Source organism: Onthophagus taurus, chromosome 3 (assembly GCF_036711975.1).
Source record: "Onthophagus taurus isolate NC chromosome 3, IU_Otau_3.0, whole genome shotgun sequence".
Classification (NCBI taxonomy): Eukaryota; Metazoa; Arthropoda; class Insecta; order Coleoptera; family Scarabaeidae; genus Onthophagus; species Onthophagus taurus.
This window is the reverse complement of record NC_091968.1, coordinates 18,256,594-18,272,862: the sequence shown is the minus strand read 5'-3', so window position 1 is coordinate 18,272,862 and position 16,269 is coordinate 18,256,594. Positions and strand designations below refer to the sequence as shown.

The 16,269-nt window shown below is 33.6% G+C and overlaps 1 protein-coding gene across 1 annotated transcript; it reads left to right on the top strand.

The window, feature by feature from the left end:
- The first annotated feature begins 14,359 nt into the window (after positions 1-14,359).
- Positions 14,360-16,043, top strand: LOC139429426 (odorant receptor 67c-like). The gene is made up of 6 exons (XM_071195181.1): positions 14,360-14,567; positions 14,629-15,184; positions 15,240-15,339; positions 15,390-15,479; positions 15,536-15,691; positions 15,742-16,043. The coding sequence occupies exons 1-6, from the start codon at positions 14,414-14,416 to the stop codon at positions 15,805-15,807; spliced, it is 1,122 nt and encodes a 373-aa protein (XP_071051282.1). The 5' UTR covers positions 14,360-14,413; the 3' UTR covers positions 15,808-16,043.
- Positions 16,044-16,269: the final 226 nt, after the last annotated feature.

The window sequence follows — 16,269 nt, the reverse complement described above, 5'->3', positions numbered from 1 at the left end:
CAAGGCGTATACATGCATAACATTGTATTACAAGAAACTGTAAGTGCATTTTTCTCGAAACATCCTTTTTACATCTGGTTAATACGATTCCTAAAAAACTACTCATTCGATTGACTTGCAATTTGAACTGCACTTTCAAATAGCATCTTTCTATCGTATGACCTACAGAGAAACTGATACGATATACACATGATTTTTTTTTGAGCAAACTTATCGATTTGAGGAATAAAATCGATTATCTTAATTTGACTAGGCGCCATTTTGCCAATAATGTTTTTTTTGCTTAGTTTTAGTTCAAACGATAATCACAAGTATATATATAGAAAAGAACATCATTTGATTTTTGAGTTTCAGATTATTTCAGGGATAGATATTGTATCAACCAGCACCTTAGACAATCCACGCACCAACTTGGTTGAGGGACAATGTAAAGATTATTTTCTATAAACAATTCTTTTTAAATAAGTCAATATATCATGAAAACATATGCAAAAGATTAAATTGAAATACCACATAATTTGGTAGCAAAAATCATGAAATCATTTTATTTGATACAAAAAAAAGAGACTCCCCCATTAAAAAAGTTTGTATTAGATTATACTAGTATTATTTTTTGGAGTGGTTTACACTCAATTTCAAATTATTTCATGTTTTGACAATGTTGATAATTAAAGCTTTATAATTTTTCAAGCACAAAATCAAACATTTATTGAATAGTACCGTTTTTCAAGCACAAATCCAGTGAGTAGCGTTCAAACGGTTTTTATCTGGAAAAATTACACGTTCAAATCGCGAATTTTCCCGATATATTTTGGTCAATTAATAAAATTGAAAACGACTCACCGAATAGATGTTGTTTCCCTGGGATTTTACTTCGAAGCTCAGCTGGAAAGAACAGATAAATTAATTTATTGTGACAAAAAAAAAGAATTAATACGATACCTTCACATCCATCAACATCCATAAAATAGCAATCCCATATTGTCCTATATCACATCACTAATATCACCTAACACTTAGCATAAATTTAGCACGCATTTATCACTTAATTTAAGTAATAAGTTTTATTTTTCTAAACTACTTTATCACCCTTAAATGCCCGCATATCAACTAAAATGTGTTATTAGCGAATCAACTTCCAAACATCCCCTCCTTAATTTATTGTGGGAAGAAGGAATACTGGAGGTGAATAAACAAAAAATGTAAAGACGACGGGCCGAAGCGGTTTTAAATGGTTTTTTGGTTTTAAAACTCAACCTTTCAATAAAAAAATTACTCGTTTTCTCGAAACATTTCAAATAAAACTTATCCCCAATATAAAAAAGATAATTTAAACTAAATTGAGTATAATTAGAGAACGGTTTGACGGATTTTAATGTTTTATATCTCAATCGAAAGTTTGGGGGCTAGACTTCCAGTCGGTCATTTCAATAGCCGTACGCAGGTAATTAGTAAATTTTGAAATCGAGCATTTCCACCTTCGCATTCATTGTAGATCATACTTTCGATTGAGATGTTGATGACTAAAATTGGTCAATTAGTTAAGGAGATAATTGATGTGTTTGATTAATCGTTTTTTGTGTTTTAATCAAAATCCTTAAATATTTCGAATCGGGCATTTGGACAACCGCATTCAGCCAGACATATACTTTTAATTGAGATATAAAACATTAAAATCCGTCAAACCGTTCTTTAATTATAGTCGATTTAGTTGAAATAATTTTTTTCATATTGGGGGCTAGACTTCTAGTCGCCAGATTTGCATGGTCATTGCAATAGCCGTAAGAAAGGTAATTAGTAAATTTTGAAATCGGGCATTTCCACCTTCGCATTCATTGAAGATCATACTTTTGATCGAGATGTTGATGGCTAAAATTGATCAATTAGTTAAGGAGATAATTGATGTGTTTGATTAATTCGTTTTTTTTGTGTTTTAATCAAAATCCCGAAATATTTAGAATCGGGCATTTCGACAACCGCATTCAGCCAGACACAAACTTTTAATTGAGATATAAAACATTAAAATCCGTCAAACCGTTCTCTAATTATAGTCGATTTAGTTTAAATTATCTTTTTTATATTGGGGGATAGACTTTCTTTTGCAGGAAGTGTTAAACATTGAAGTTCGATTAGTGCGTTTTATTTTAGTAAAATGACGTAAGTTTTATTTGAAATGTTTCGAGAAAACGAGTAATTTTTTATTGAAAGGTTGAGTTTTAAGCCAAAAAACGATTTAAAACCGCTTCGGCCCGTCGTCTTTACATTTTTCTTTATTCACCTCCAGTATTCCTTCCTCCCACAATAAATTAAGGAGGGGATGTTTGGAAGTTGATTCGCTAATAACGCATTTTAGTTGATATGCGAGCATTTAAGGGTGATAAAGTAGTTTAGAAAAATAAAACTTATTACTTAAATTAAGTGATAAATGCGTGCTATATTTATGCTAAGTGTTAGGTGATATTAGTGATGTGATATAGGACATCATGGGATTGCTATTTTATGAATGTTGAAGGATGTGAAGGTATCGTATTAATACTTTTTTTTTGTCACAATAAATTAATTTATCTTTTCTTTCCAGCTGAGCTTCGAAGTAAAATCCAAGGGAAACAACATCTATTCGGTGAGTCGTTTTCAATTTTATTAATTGACCAAAACATATCGAGTAAATTCGCGATTTGAACGGTGTAATTTTTCCAGATAAAAACCGTATGAACGCTACTCACTGGATTTGTGCTTGAAACACGGTACTATTCAATAAATTTTTGCATTTTGTGCTTGAAAAATTATAAAGCTTTAATTATCCACATTGTCAAAACATGAAATAATTTGAAATTGAGTGTAAACCACTCCAAATAATACTAGTATAATCTAATTCAAACTTTTTAATGGAGGAGTCTCTTTTTTTGTATCAAATAAAATGATTTCTTTGGGAATTTTTTGCTACCAAATTATGTGGTATTTCAATTTAATCTTTTGCATATGTTTTCATGATATAGTTACTTATTTAAAAAGAATTGTTTATAGGAAATAATCTTTACATTGTCCCTCAACCAAGTTGGTGCGTGGATTGTCTAAGTTGCTGGTTGATACAATATCTATCCCTGAAATAATCTGAAACTCAAAAATCAAATGATGTTCTTTTCTATATATGTACTTGTGATTGTCGTTTGAACTAGAACTAAGCAAAAAAAAAATATTATTGGCAAAATGGCGCCTAGTCAAATTCAGATAATCGATTTTGTTCTTCAAATCGATAAGTTTATCTCAAAAAAAAATCATGTGTATATCGTATCAGTTTCTCTGTAGGTCATACGATAGAAAGATACTATTTGAAAGTGCAGCTCAAAGTTCAAGTCAATCGAATGAGTAGTTTTTTAGGAATCGTGTTAACCAGATGTAAAAAGGATGTTTCGAGAAAAATGCACTGACAGTTTCATGTAATACAATGTTATGCGTGTATACGCCTTGTTAATTTAATGTTTATATCTTCTACATTCAGCCAGACGCAAGCTTTTCATTAAATAATAATAATAATAATAAACAAGTTTATTGTTCACAAAAATCGATATAGGAACATATTATTGAAAATACAAAAAATTTACATATCTAAATTTATGAACAAAAGGTGATGTTCGATAGTCTCCTACCGTTCTTCCACAATTACCCCCTTAAAAATAATAAACATAGACAAAACAGAAAAGAACATGAAAAGAGAAAGAAAACACGAACAAGAGAGAATTTATGCGCAAATACGGCAGATACGGCAGAGCTGAGGTATTAACATCATCGGTAACCCTGAAAGGTGCATTGAGCCGAAAACAAGGCTGCCCTATATCGACGTTTGAGTAATGCAACGGACGTGCACAGTCCTACAGATCCAGAAATCTCGTTAACCAGTTTTGAAATTTGGTAAGAATAGCATTTTTTAAAAAATTGACGTTTGTGAATGGGTGGTGTGAGAGTTCCCTTAAACCTAATATTGAGGGTGTGCACGTCCGTCCTGTACCGTATCTTCCGGCGAAGGCCTGTCGTTATAATATTGAAATAAGCTGTTGCGCAATGTAATTTTCTGCGGTTGATCATATTTAACCAGCTTATTTCAATCAACTTGTGGCTAATGTGCTCTCGTTGCCTTATACGAAAAATTAGTCGCGGACATGAATTTTGTACTTTTTGTATTTTTTGAGCTGTACGTTTAGATAGAAAAGAGGAGTACAACATGTCTCCATAGTTAAAACCCGATAACACCAGGCTCTCACAAAGTAAACGTTTACTGCTACCGGTTAGGAAATGACGCGCGCTATAAATGGATTTTAATTGACAGTATGCCGCCCGGATCTTTTTATTAATATACTCATTGAAAGTTAGATTCTCATCAATAATTATTCCCAAACTTTTAACTGAATCTTTGCACGTTAATTGTTGGTTTCCTATGCGTATGTCAAGTTTGGGTTTAATTCTTTCCCTAAGTTTTTTCGGGCCAAAAACAATAACATCGGTTTTTGCTGAGTTAATTAATAAATTATGACGACGAGACACATCCACAAGATTATCTAGGTCAGCACTTATCCGCCTGCAGGCCTCCTCCACCTCCCCCTCGCCAAAAGACCCATAAAGCTGAGTGTCATCGGCACATTGATGACAAAATCGCTAGTGTATATTGAGAAAAGGAGCGGGGAGAGAACCGATCCCTGTGGGACACCTGTCGATACCGTCATTGCACCCGACCATGCACACTCACACGTTGCACCCTATTATCCAAAAAACTCTCCAGTAAATTAACTGCCTTGTACTTTAACCCTATATGGTGCAGTTTGGACAGCAAGATTTTATGGTTCAAAGTGTCGAAGGCCTTCGAGTAATCAAGCAGACAAAGAACGGTAATTTTATCGCTATCCATCGCTCCCACAATGTCATCCACAACGTCAACCAGCGCGGTCGCGCAACTGAACCCAGGGCGAAAACCAGATTGTCGGTCCGGCAGAATGCTGTTGTTTACAATATATTTGCTAAGTTGTTCAAATAAAATCTTCTCCATGACCTTTGAGAGAACCGGCAATATGCTTATTGGTCTTAAGTCAGACAGCCTTTGAGGATTATTAATTTTAGGGAGAGGGTTTAGCAACGATTTTAAGCAACACAATTTTTATATTTAAGCTGTCATAGTCCATAGCATTACTGTTTATTGCGTTAATAGTTTCCTACACATTGGCTTTAGCAATTTCAGCAAATTCAAAAACCTGGCTATATAGTGTATTATTAAGATAATAATTGTAAAGGTCAGCATCATACCCCGATATACCCACACCGACAAAGTGCGCATTCAACTGGTTTAGATTTTTAAGGTGCCCCGGTACTGAAATTTGCTTCTTATTAAACAAACCCGCTTTTCTCAATGCTGTCCATTTATTATTCGCGCTTTTAATTTGAAGTTCAAGATATACTCTGCGCTCTGTACGGATAGCTTCCGTAACAATTCGTCTCATTGTTTTATAAAAGGTCCATTTCTGCGGTAGCTTTGTTGCTTTAAATTCCCGATATGCCCTGTCCCGAATTTTTTGCATAGACTTGATTGTATCAGTGATCCATGGCGACTGAGGTCTTACAAAACTGCAGGTTTTCAGTGGACAATGTACCTCTAGAACACTACATAGGGCGTTATTGAAAAAATTTACCTTAGAATCCCCGTCGGGAATATCAAAAATGTGAAAAAATGGTATTCTATACAGATCATCAGCGAAGTAATCGTATTGAAAATATTTGAAAGAGCGAAAGGTTCTAATCAGAGGCGGATGTGGTGGGGTTTTAAATTTTAGATTGCAATATATTATATCATGATCTGACATACTTCCCCCGTCTGCGACACCCACCTCACTGACCATGCTGCGGTCAGATACCAGTATCAGATCAATCAAAGTAGACGATGATTGGGTTACTCGTGTTGGTCCCTCAATGACTTGATACAAGCCCGTAGAATCAAGTAAATCTTGTAGCGCTAGGAACTTACGGGTGGTCACGGTCAACATGTCGATATTAAAATCCCCAAGAATCACCACCCTGTCCACCGTAGGCAATATAATCGAAAGCGCGTCCTCTAATTCATTGAGGAACAAATTATAATTGACTAACGGGGGTCTGTACACAACCGCCAAGGCAAGACTCAATCCATCCAGTCGTATCTTGACCCACAGCTGCTCTATTGCATCACTCACATCGACTGTGGTAACTGTTATTCCTTCCCTTATATACAACGCAATGCCCCCCGCTCTAGTTTCTCTATCTTGCCGAAGCACCTTATATCCGTTCATAGATATTGCATTATTATCGATTCCAGCAGACAGCCAAGTCTCACTCAATGCAAACACATGATAGCCACCGTCAGCCAACACACCTTCAAAATCATTAAAAGATTTAAGCAAAGATCTAATATTTAGATGACCGATGCTAAACATCTGCACAGTCCGCAACAATTACGCAGAAACTTCTGCAAAAAAGAGAAACGAAGAAAGAAAAAAGAAAAGAAAGAGAAAAAAAAACAATATATGTATATAATACAAATGTATGTATATACATCAAGCGCCGAGCGCCCCCCAACAGATACTCCCCACACGCGCCTGAATCGAGAAAAAAGAGAAAAATACATAATAAAAAAAAACAAACTTAAGAATGGATGTCAGACGAAATATCAAAGGAGAAAAAAAAATTTATATATATATATAAAACAAAAAAAAATAAAACAAAATACTTAATACTTAGGAAGTAGAATGGAAACAGCCATGGAAATTGGTGACGACTTCTAGGCCTTATACATATATGACGCACTCGTCTTCTAACTAGAGGCACCTCCTTGGGTTGTGGTTGGTGCTTTTCCTTCGCTTCCAATAGTTCTTTTTGATGGATAACAGTTAGTTTTGTTCCATTTGGAAGAAGAATCCTGATGCGTAAATCCTCGGTCCAGCAGTTCTCGGCTCCGAAATAATCCTTTGCATTCTTATAAACTTCGAGCCGTGGTTTCGTAAGGGATTCTGTTAATAAGATCCCCGTACCCTTATATTTTCGTTTGTTTCTCCATATTTCGGCTCTATAATTATATGTCGTAAATTTAACAATAATAGGACGATTCGATGATTCAGCTGATTTACTGTTTCCCTTCTTCATTCTACCCAATCGATGGCAGCGATCAATCATCGCCGAATTGCAATTAAAATTATTGATGTTCAGCTTCTTAATTGCATCTTCGACTACACTCATTGTATCTTCATTCTCATGCTCGGGAATCCCATGAAACAACAGACAGTTGGGGCGCGAGTAAGCCTCCAAACCATCCAAACGTTTATTGACCTCCCTGAAAGTAGATTTGATGCCCTCAATGGCCGTTCTAAATGCTTCAGCAAAGTCCAGGAAGTCTGTCCGCAACCTCATGAGACTATCCGGGGTTGGTCCCTGTTTCTCTTCATTCGCCATCTGAAGTCGCTTATTGAAATCTTCAAACTTCCTTCCAAAACTTTCCTCCAATGCCAGTAGTCTATTAAAAGCACTTTGTGAATCCATATTTTAGGCTTTATAAAACGTTGGTGGAGTTTGCAGCTGATCGGGAGAAAGCGCTCGTGGTGGATTTAACAGAATAACATTTATCAAGCGAAAAACGTAGGTGAACAAAAACTGGTCTCTAACCGGTCAGCGATGGAGTATTGGATAGTGTATATAGAGATTGTATGACTTTATAAATAGAGATACACACGTTTAGGTCTATTCCCTCACTCACAAAAACGCCACCCCGTGTTCCCTACAGCTTCTACTCTCTTCCCGATCCACTCTCCCACAAATCTATTCACTATTTCCCCACTAAATTTCGATTTTATACAGAACACTTTCATGTACGTTTACTCTCTTAACTCTCTCCGAATTTGAGATATATAACATTAAAATCGGTCAAACCATTCTTTAGTTAAAGCGAATTTAATCAAAATTAATTTTTTCGCATTGGGGGCTAGACTTTTAGTCGGTAGGTACTTGGAGTCATTTAAATTACCGTACGTAGGTAATTAGTAAATTTTTAAATCGGACATTTCCACCTTCGCATTCATTGTAGATCATACTTTCGATCGAGATGTTGATGACTAAAATTGGTCAATTAACACAGGAGATAATTGACTTATTTGATTAATTAATTTTTTGTGTTTTATTCAAAATCCTTAAATATTTCGAATCGGGCATTTCGACATAGTTATTCAGCTAGACGCAAGCTTTCGTTTGAGATATAAAACATTAAAATCCGTTAAACCTTATAGTGAATGTAATGAAAATAAATTTTTTCTTATTGAGGGTTAGACTTCCAGTCGGCAGATTCGCGGGGTCATATCAATACCCGTACGCAAATAATTAGTAAATTTTGAAATCGGACATTTCCACCTTCGCGTTCATTGTAGATCATACTTTCGATCGAGATGTTGATGATTGGTCAATTAGTTAAGGAGATAATTAATGTGTTTGATTAATTCGTTTTTTGTGTTTTAATCAAAATCCTTAAATATTTCGAATTGGGCATTTAGCCAGGCATAAACTTTCGATTGAGATATAAAACATTAAAATCCGCCAAACTATTCTCTAATTGAATGCCTCGCGCGAACAATGTTGCAAACGACAAAAATGTGAAATATGATTTTCTTATGGAACATCTTTGATTATACTAATACTTATCCATATCTTAGGGTTCAAGCAGAAATAATGTTTTTGTCTTTGCCAAACTTATGTTAGTAACCTAGAGTGCTGAACGTAAACAGCAGAACAACTTTGCTAATACCGACATTTCAGTCAACAATTTTCGTCGTTTCAGTCAACAATTCGCGTAAGTTCAAGTGAGTTAAATGATATTAATAAAGGTAAAAGAAGAAAAATAGACATTACAAACAGGAAGGATTTCAAAAGGAAGATGTTAAAAGATGCAGGAAAACCCTACATAAGTCGAAGGGGAAAACCAGTGAGCGGTAAACCGGGACCAAGTCATGTTGGTTGGAACAACGTGCTTTGTGCGTTTAATGTTATTCATGTTACTTTTCTAAACTTTTGTTTGATTAAAGTTGAGTGATTTTAATATGCACATACCTACATAATATCATTTTCGTTTTACCATTCTGTTACAGGATTTCCAGTGTAAATGTAAATATATGGGTTGTAAAAATATTACTGAGGAAGAAAAACTAGATTTATACACGGACTTTTATAAGAAAACTTACAATGAACAAAATTTAGTTTTGCAAGGCTGTATGGATGTGATGGAGCCTAAAAGAAGACGTGTTGCTGAAGAAGTTTCTACCAGACATTGTACAGTAAAATATTCACTAATAACTAAAAATGGACGGCTCAATGTATGTCAGAAATCTTTATGTAACGTGTTAAGTGTCACACGTCGGCGGTTACAGCAATTAGTAAATAAAATAAAATTCCATAAAATGATTGATGGTCAAAGGGGCCTTCATCTAAACCGTTCTCATAAAATACCTGATTTTCACATTGATACCATTAAGTCTCACATTACCAGCTTTCCTGCTCAAGAGAGTCATTATTCGAGGTCTTCTAATAAGAAAAAATGTCTTGATCCATCTTTATCTATACAAAAAATGTTTTAACTGTACATAGAGAAATACCCAGACTCACCTATTAAGTATAATACATACAGAAACATATTTAAGTCAGACTTTGACTTAAGATTCGGTACCCCAAGATCAGACACCTGTAAGTTGTGTGACAAATATTACATTAAACTTATTGCTACCGAAGATGATGAAACTCGAAATAAAATTGCTGCAGAAGCTGAACTTCATCACAGAAAGGCCGAAAAAGCTTATGAAACCTTGGATAGGGATGCAGAGACTGCAAAACAAAATCAAAATTTTATAGTTTTGTGTGTTGATTTACAGCAGGTGTTGTTCACACCTAATTTAACACACTCGGATGTTTTCTACCAAAGACAATATTCAAATTATAATTATGCTGTGCATAACATGGGTAATTCACAAGTAACCTTGTATTTATGGCATGAATCTGTAGCTAAACGCGGTTCCGCTGAAATTACGTCATGCCTTATTCAGCATGTTGTGCATTATTTCATTGTACTTCAAGCAGGGCAAGAACGGAAGTTAACAATCTGGTCAGACCGCTGCATTGGCCAGAATAATAACTTTAAAATGGTAATATTGTGTACCTATTTAACTTATTTGGGATATTTCTCTGAAGTTAATCAAAAGTTTTTGGTGAGTGGGCATAGTTTTTTACCCTGTGATAAGGATTTTGCTCTGATTGAGAAGAATAAAAAAACTGTGTAAACTGTATGAGCCTGATGATCTGGTGGAGTTCCTGGCCAATGTACGCCGGATAAATCCCTTTGAAGTTTTTAAAATGACCCAGATTAGTTTTTTAAATCTTGATTCCGTTGAAAAACTTTTTAAAAGAGATCCTAGCCTTAAAATAACCCAGGCACGATGGCTTCAAGTTACTGCAGAAGAACCTGAAGTTCTACGATTAAGAACGAGTCATAGTGTTTTAGAAGAATGGAAGCAGTATGATCTTTTGAAAAAACGTCGAGGCTGTCGTAGACCAAATATTGTAGCGCATCTATTACTACACTACCAAAATTATATGATGCTCCACTAAGTATAACCGAATCAAAAAAAGCAGATCTTATGTCGATGTCGAAATATTTACCCGACAACAAAAAACGTTTTTATTAAGAACTGATTGCTGCAGGGAATATATAAAACAGTAGGGAAAAACGTTTCAAGCGCCAGAATAAGCAACGTTGTTCCTTTATTTTTTGATTTGATTCCTCAATATTTTCATTAATATAGGTAATTTCATAATTTTTTTCATAGCGAAGTGTTCCATTTCAGTAAGGATACTTTACTAACCGACTTTCGTATTACTTTTGATATAAATAAACATTTTTAAAAACAAAACTTTGGTTTTTTCAATTAATACATTTTGTCGTTTGCTACGTTGTTCGCACGAAGCATTCAATTATAGTCGATTTAGTTTAAATAAATTTTTTCCTATTGGGGGCTACACTTTCGGGCGTTCACACGTGCATAAACAACGAGCCACACGGAACACGGTGTCATTCCGAGGGCTGTACAAGGTTAACGGGAGAGAATTGAAATCGGTCATTTTGTGATTTCGATAGAAGACACTATGACGAATCGAATACCGTAGAGATCTTGATCATCGGGTACATCGTTTACGAGTTATCAGCACTTAAAAAAGGTCCTTTTTGTGTTATTTTCGTCTACCTTCGCATTATGTTGGCGTTTTAGCAAAATTCGAAAGAGATTTCGAATCGTATTGGTCAAAGATTAAGCTTTCGAATGAGACATTGTTTATCGAAATCGGTTGACTGATTCTCTTGTTATAATTAAAATACTATACATGTAAAATCCTATCTAATTGGGGGCTAGAAAAATTGGGGGCTAACTTCGCATAGGTACAAAAAAGGGGAAGTGATTTTTAAATAAAAAGGCTACATCAAATTCTGTTAATCTTTTATTTGGGAAACACTTGGGTCGAATTGTCAGTTCTTGCGGAGACAACAAAACTCGCGTATTTTAACTTTTCGCTGCCACGAATGATGTCAACTTACAATCGTCACTGTTCAAACTGGTTCAAACTATGACATTTTTAATTTATCATTTCCACCGATTCGTAGTCTTAATAAACGACCTTGGTGTTTACTTTTAAGTTTATTTGGATTATTTAGTTTGTTTAGTACTTAGTATGTAGTTGGGAATTATTTTTCTCGTTTTCCTTTTTAATTTAATTACAACTGCGTATGGTTGTATAATTAATGTTATTCGAAGTTTTCTTTTGCTTTTTGTATTATAGTGTTTTGTATTATTTAGTGGATACTATTGTGGGGTCTCCCTGTCTGTATCCCAAACAGTTAAAATAAAATAAAGTTAAAATAAAATATGTGAAGGAAGAAGAAGGATCGTTCAATAGTTCAAATCGTTAAAATATAAATCATTCATTTCATTTTCCAATTTAATTCATTACTTTTCATAACACCCATTTAATATGAACTTGAAATGAACTTCGTAAACGATATTAAACCCCTTGTCAATAACTTTATACAGGGTGTTTCAGGTTTTTGTAGCAGGACTTTAACAGTCGATAGATCTTTTAAAATTAACACAAAAACTTCGTATAAAGATAGGTCGACTAATGTTTTGTTTTGAAGATACAGGGTGTTTAAGTTAAATTTTTTAATTGATTTTTATTTAATATTACACTTGTATTTCAACCGATTTCATTCAAATTTGGTATACGGAGGTTTTTTGGAATGAACGGTCTGTAACGTATTCTTTACGGATTAAAATAACAATAACTTTTCTGACAGTATACTTTTTGGCTTTTTGAATAAAAATTCTTATTCTCGGTACTTTTTTAAGCAAAAACGGTACTCTTATCAAAATACGCTAAAGTTGATCGTTTTGAAGATAATCCGCTTTTTATTATCGTTGCCCCTTCTAATTGAGGTTTGTTATTTATTTTGGTTTGATTTATTGGTTCGATAAAGACCAATTTTTTTAGAGGATTGTTAAAGATATGTATAATAACGTTTGCCATTGAAACAAAGTAGGTAACTTCACTAATGTTTTAGTTTATTGTGTCAAGTGTCCAATCACCAGTAGTTGTTGATCAGAGTGTTAAATTAACTTTTCTTATTCGTTAACGTGTTAAATTCAATTTTCTTGTTTATTAACGTGCTAAATTCATTACTCTTTTTCCTAATCGTGTTAAATTGTTCTTTGTTCATTTCTTAATTTTTTGTTTGCTGCATAAAACCTTTATAAAATGCCGTTTATTTTTCCTAACCAAGAGTTAGCGGATATTCATTTTGTTTATGGGTTTTTTATGGGAAATTCAGCAGAAGTAGCCCTAAAGTATAGAAGAAGATATCCAAATAGAAGACATCCGTCCGCATCCTTCTGTGTTTGTGAAAGTGCATACAAAAATAGTTGAACAAGGGCTAAATAATGACGGGTAGATGGTAATAATGACAATGTTAGACTGCATAGAAACTTTAGAAGAAGAATTTTGCGTGAGTTCGACAGGGACCCCACTACGAGGTTTAGAAGAGTTTCGAATGCCTTACGAATTTCTAAGGCGCGTATTTATCGCCTTTTAAAACATGATCATAGACATGTTTACCATTTACAACCCTTCCAAACAATGCAACCATGCGATGAAGAATGGCGTGTAACGTTTTGTCGGTGGATTGCTAAAGCATCAGCCAACAATCGAGATTTTTTAAATAATGTAATGTCGAACGATGAATCGTGTTTCACAAGACGTGGGATTGTAAACTTTCATAATTTACATGTTTGGGTGCATGAAGGTCCATACTTTTTGCCACCACAACTAATCGCTGCGGCGTTCTTGTAATTTTTGGTAGCTGAACATGCCAACATGTGGGATGACATTAAGGCCTGGTTTCAACTTGATGGTTGTGCAGCTTATAATGCTAGGGTGTTATGAAATCGGCTAAACAAGCATTTTCCTGCAAGATTGATTGGTCGTGGTGGACCAGTCGCATGGCCACCACTATCTGCAAATGTTAATGGTTTAGACTGTTTTGTGTGGAGATATTTGAAAAGAAAATTGTATGAGACACCTGTTCCCACAAGGGATGAACTTATTAATAGGATTATTAATGCTTGTAATGACATAAGACCGTTCTTAAACACCATTAAGTACTCGATCAGTAATTCGTCGGTTAGAATTATGCAAACAAAATTTTTTACATTTCCAACAATTTCTTTAATTTTTTTCTTTTATTATTTTGATTAAAAAACATTAGTAAACTAAAACGTTAGTTAATGTAATTACTTTGTTTCCATGGCACACATTATTTCAACTATCATCTCTAGCATTTTGATAAGAGTACCCTTTTTGCTTAAAAAAGTACAGAGAATAAGAATTTTTATTCAAAAGTATACTGTCAGAAAAGTTATTGTTATTTTAATCCGTAAACAATGCGTTACAGAGCGCCCTCTACTTGCTATAGTAGAACGGACTCTATAAAATCGTCTTTCTCATGCCAAAAAACCTCCGTGTACCAAATTTGAATAGAATCGGTTGAAATACACGTTTAATATTAAATAAAAATCAATTTAAACATTTAATTTGAACACCTTGTATCTCCAAAACAAAGCGTTTGTCGACCTATGTCTATACGAAGTTTTTGTGTTAATTTTAAAAGATCTATCGACTGTTAAAGTCCTACTACAAAAACCTGAAACACCCTGTATAACGACAAATTGTATTATAATTATTCTTAATTGCTTTGAAACGTCATTTCATAACTGCACATTAATAAAATAAGACAATCGTTCAATTCAGTCATTGTAGTTACTACAAAATGTCGACAACTCTTGGTTTTTACGTTATAAAAAAAAATTTGCAGAAATATTACTGCTGGCCCTCCAATCAATGGTATATTGGGATCGGGTCAATAATTTTGGTTGCTCTGAATACGATTTGGGTATTTTATCCCTTGGTAACAGAATTAATGAGTAAGTAATATCTAAAAATTGTGTGTTTAAAAGAAGAGAAATAATTTTCTTTAATTTTGAGATTTCCAGACGAATTTTTCAAAATGTTTATTTCATATGCAATTTATTATGGCGGTAACTTTAGTTTTGTCTGGTTCTGTTCAAGCATTGCGATATCGTAATCAAACGTTCGAAATGATTAAATTATTAAGCGATTTTAATCAACTTGACATTCCGCGAGAATTGGAAACTATTGAAAGAAAATTGAAATATGTATTGAAAATTATCCATTGGAGTACCTACCTCTTTGCATATCTCGTAACATATTTTACCTTGTTGGACGATAATTGTGCTACATTTAAAACAATTAAACATTGTTTAATATTGGTTTATTATGTACCATTTGAACTGAAACCGTTGAATATGACTTTATTGTTATTGTTTCAAATATACACAATAGGAATTTTAATGAATATTATATTCGTTACGACAGTGATGTATTGTTATTCGTTGCAATTATTGATTATACGTATTGAACACCTTAATGAGAAGATTGATGGCATAACATTAACCAGAAACAAGGAAAGAAATTTTAGAATGCTCCGGCCTATTATCATGTATCATCAAGATATATTCAGGTATCGTCGTCTTAAAAATGCCTTGGTACACAAATAAATAAATTACTTATTTTAGGATGTTTCAATTCAGTAATGATGTCTACACCAACTTAATTGTGCCTCAAAAACTGTTTGCTTTATGTATTTTAACTCTGTCTACTACATCTTTTTTTATGGTTTAAATATTAATTTAATAATATATTATAATCAATATGATATTTTTTAGGGAAAAGATATAGCAAGTTTAACCACGGCAATAGCAAGTTGGTTTGGATTATTTTTAAGTCATACAATGGGACAAAAACTTACAACGGTGGTATGAATAATGAATAAATAATTTTTAAAAATTTTGAATAATTTTTATTTTATTAGGGTGACAGTGTTGCGAATGCTGTGTATAATTTGAACTGGTGTGATGCAGATGTGGTGACACGGAAACAAGTGTTGACTTTACTTTATTTGAGCCAACATCCATTCACCATACGAGTCCCCTTATTTGGTGAAATGTCCCATGCTGCAGCAGCACAAGTATCTAAATTATTAAAATAGTAAAAAAGTAATATAAAGATTTCTTTTAGGAATTAAAGAAGGTCTATCTTTTCATTAATTCATTACTAGCAATAAAGAAAAATAATAATTTTTGAATTTTATTTAAAATTAAAATGGCACCAATCACTTATTGTTATTATTATTAATACTATAAAAAACAACACATGTTAAACATTTAATTAACGTTTAAATGGTTTATTCAACATCAAAAAAATGTAATCACCATAAAATAACATGGCAAAAATAAATGATGAGCAGCGTTACTTAGAATTAGAATTAATTGAAACACATTGTGTAATATATGTATTTTAATTAAATGGATAGACAACTTATTTTTGGCTACTTTTTTCAACTATATCCTTAATAAATCTTCTTTCATGTTACACCAAATACTTTTTTTCTTCTTCATCTTGGAGGATGTTCATGGTCAAGTTGTGTGAAATATTAAAACAGTCATTGATTTCAATTTATTGGCTTTTATAAAGAAGGATTAGAAGACGGGTTAGAATTGAAAAATAAAACCATTCTTAGCTTATAAGTGTTTGAAGTTAGGTAGC

Bases quoted from the DNA above. Each gene is read 5' to 3' on its own strand.
- LOC139429426 (XM_071195181.1), top strand. From the start codon at position 14,414: ATGTCGACAACTCTTGGTTTTTACGTTATAAAAAAAAATTTGCAGAAA. The intron at 15,340-15,389 runs GTTTAAATATTA...GATATTTTTTAG, and splicing joins CTACTACATCTTTTTTTATG to GGAAAAGATATAGCAAGTTT. The intron at 15,692-15,741 runs GTATCTAAATTA...GATTTCTTTTAG, and splicing joins CCCATGCTGCAGCAGCACAA to GAATTAAAGAAGGTCTATCT.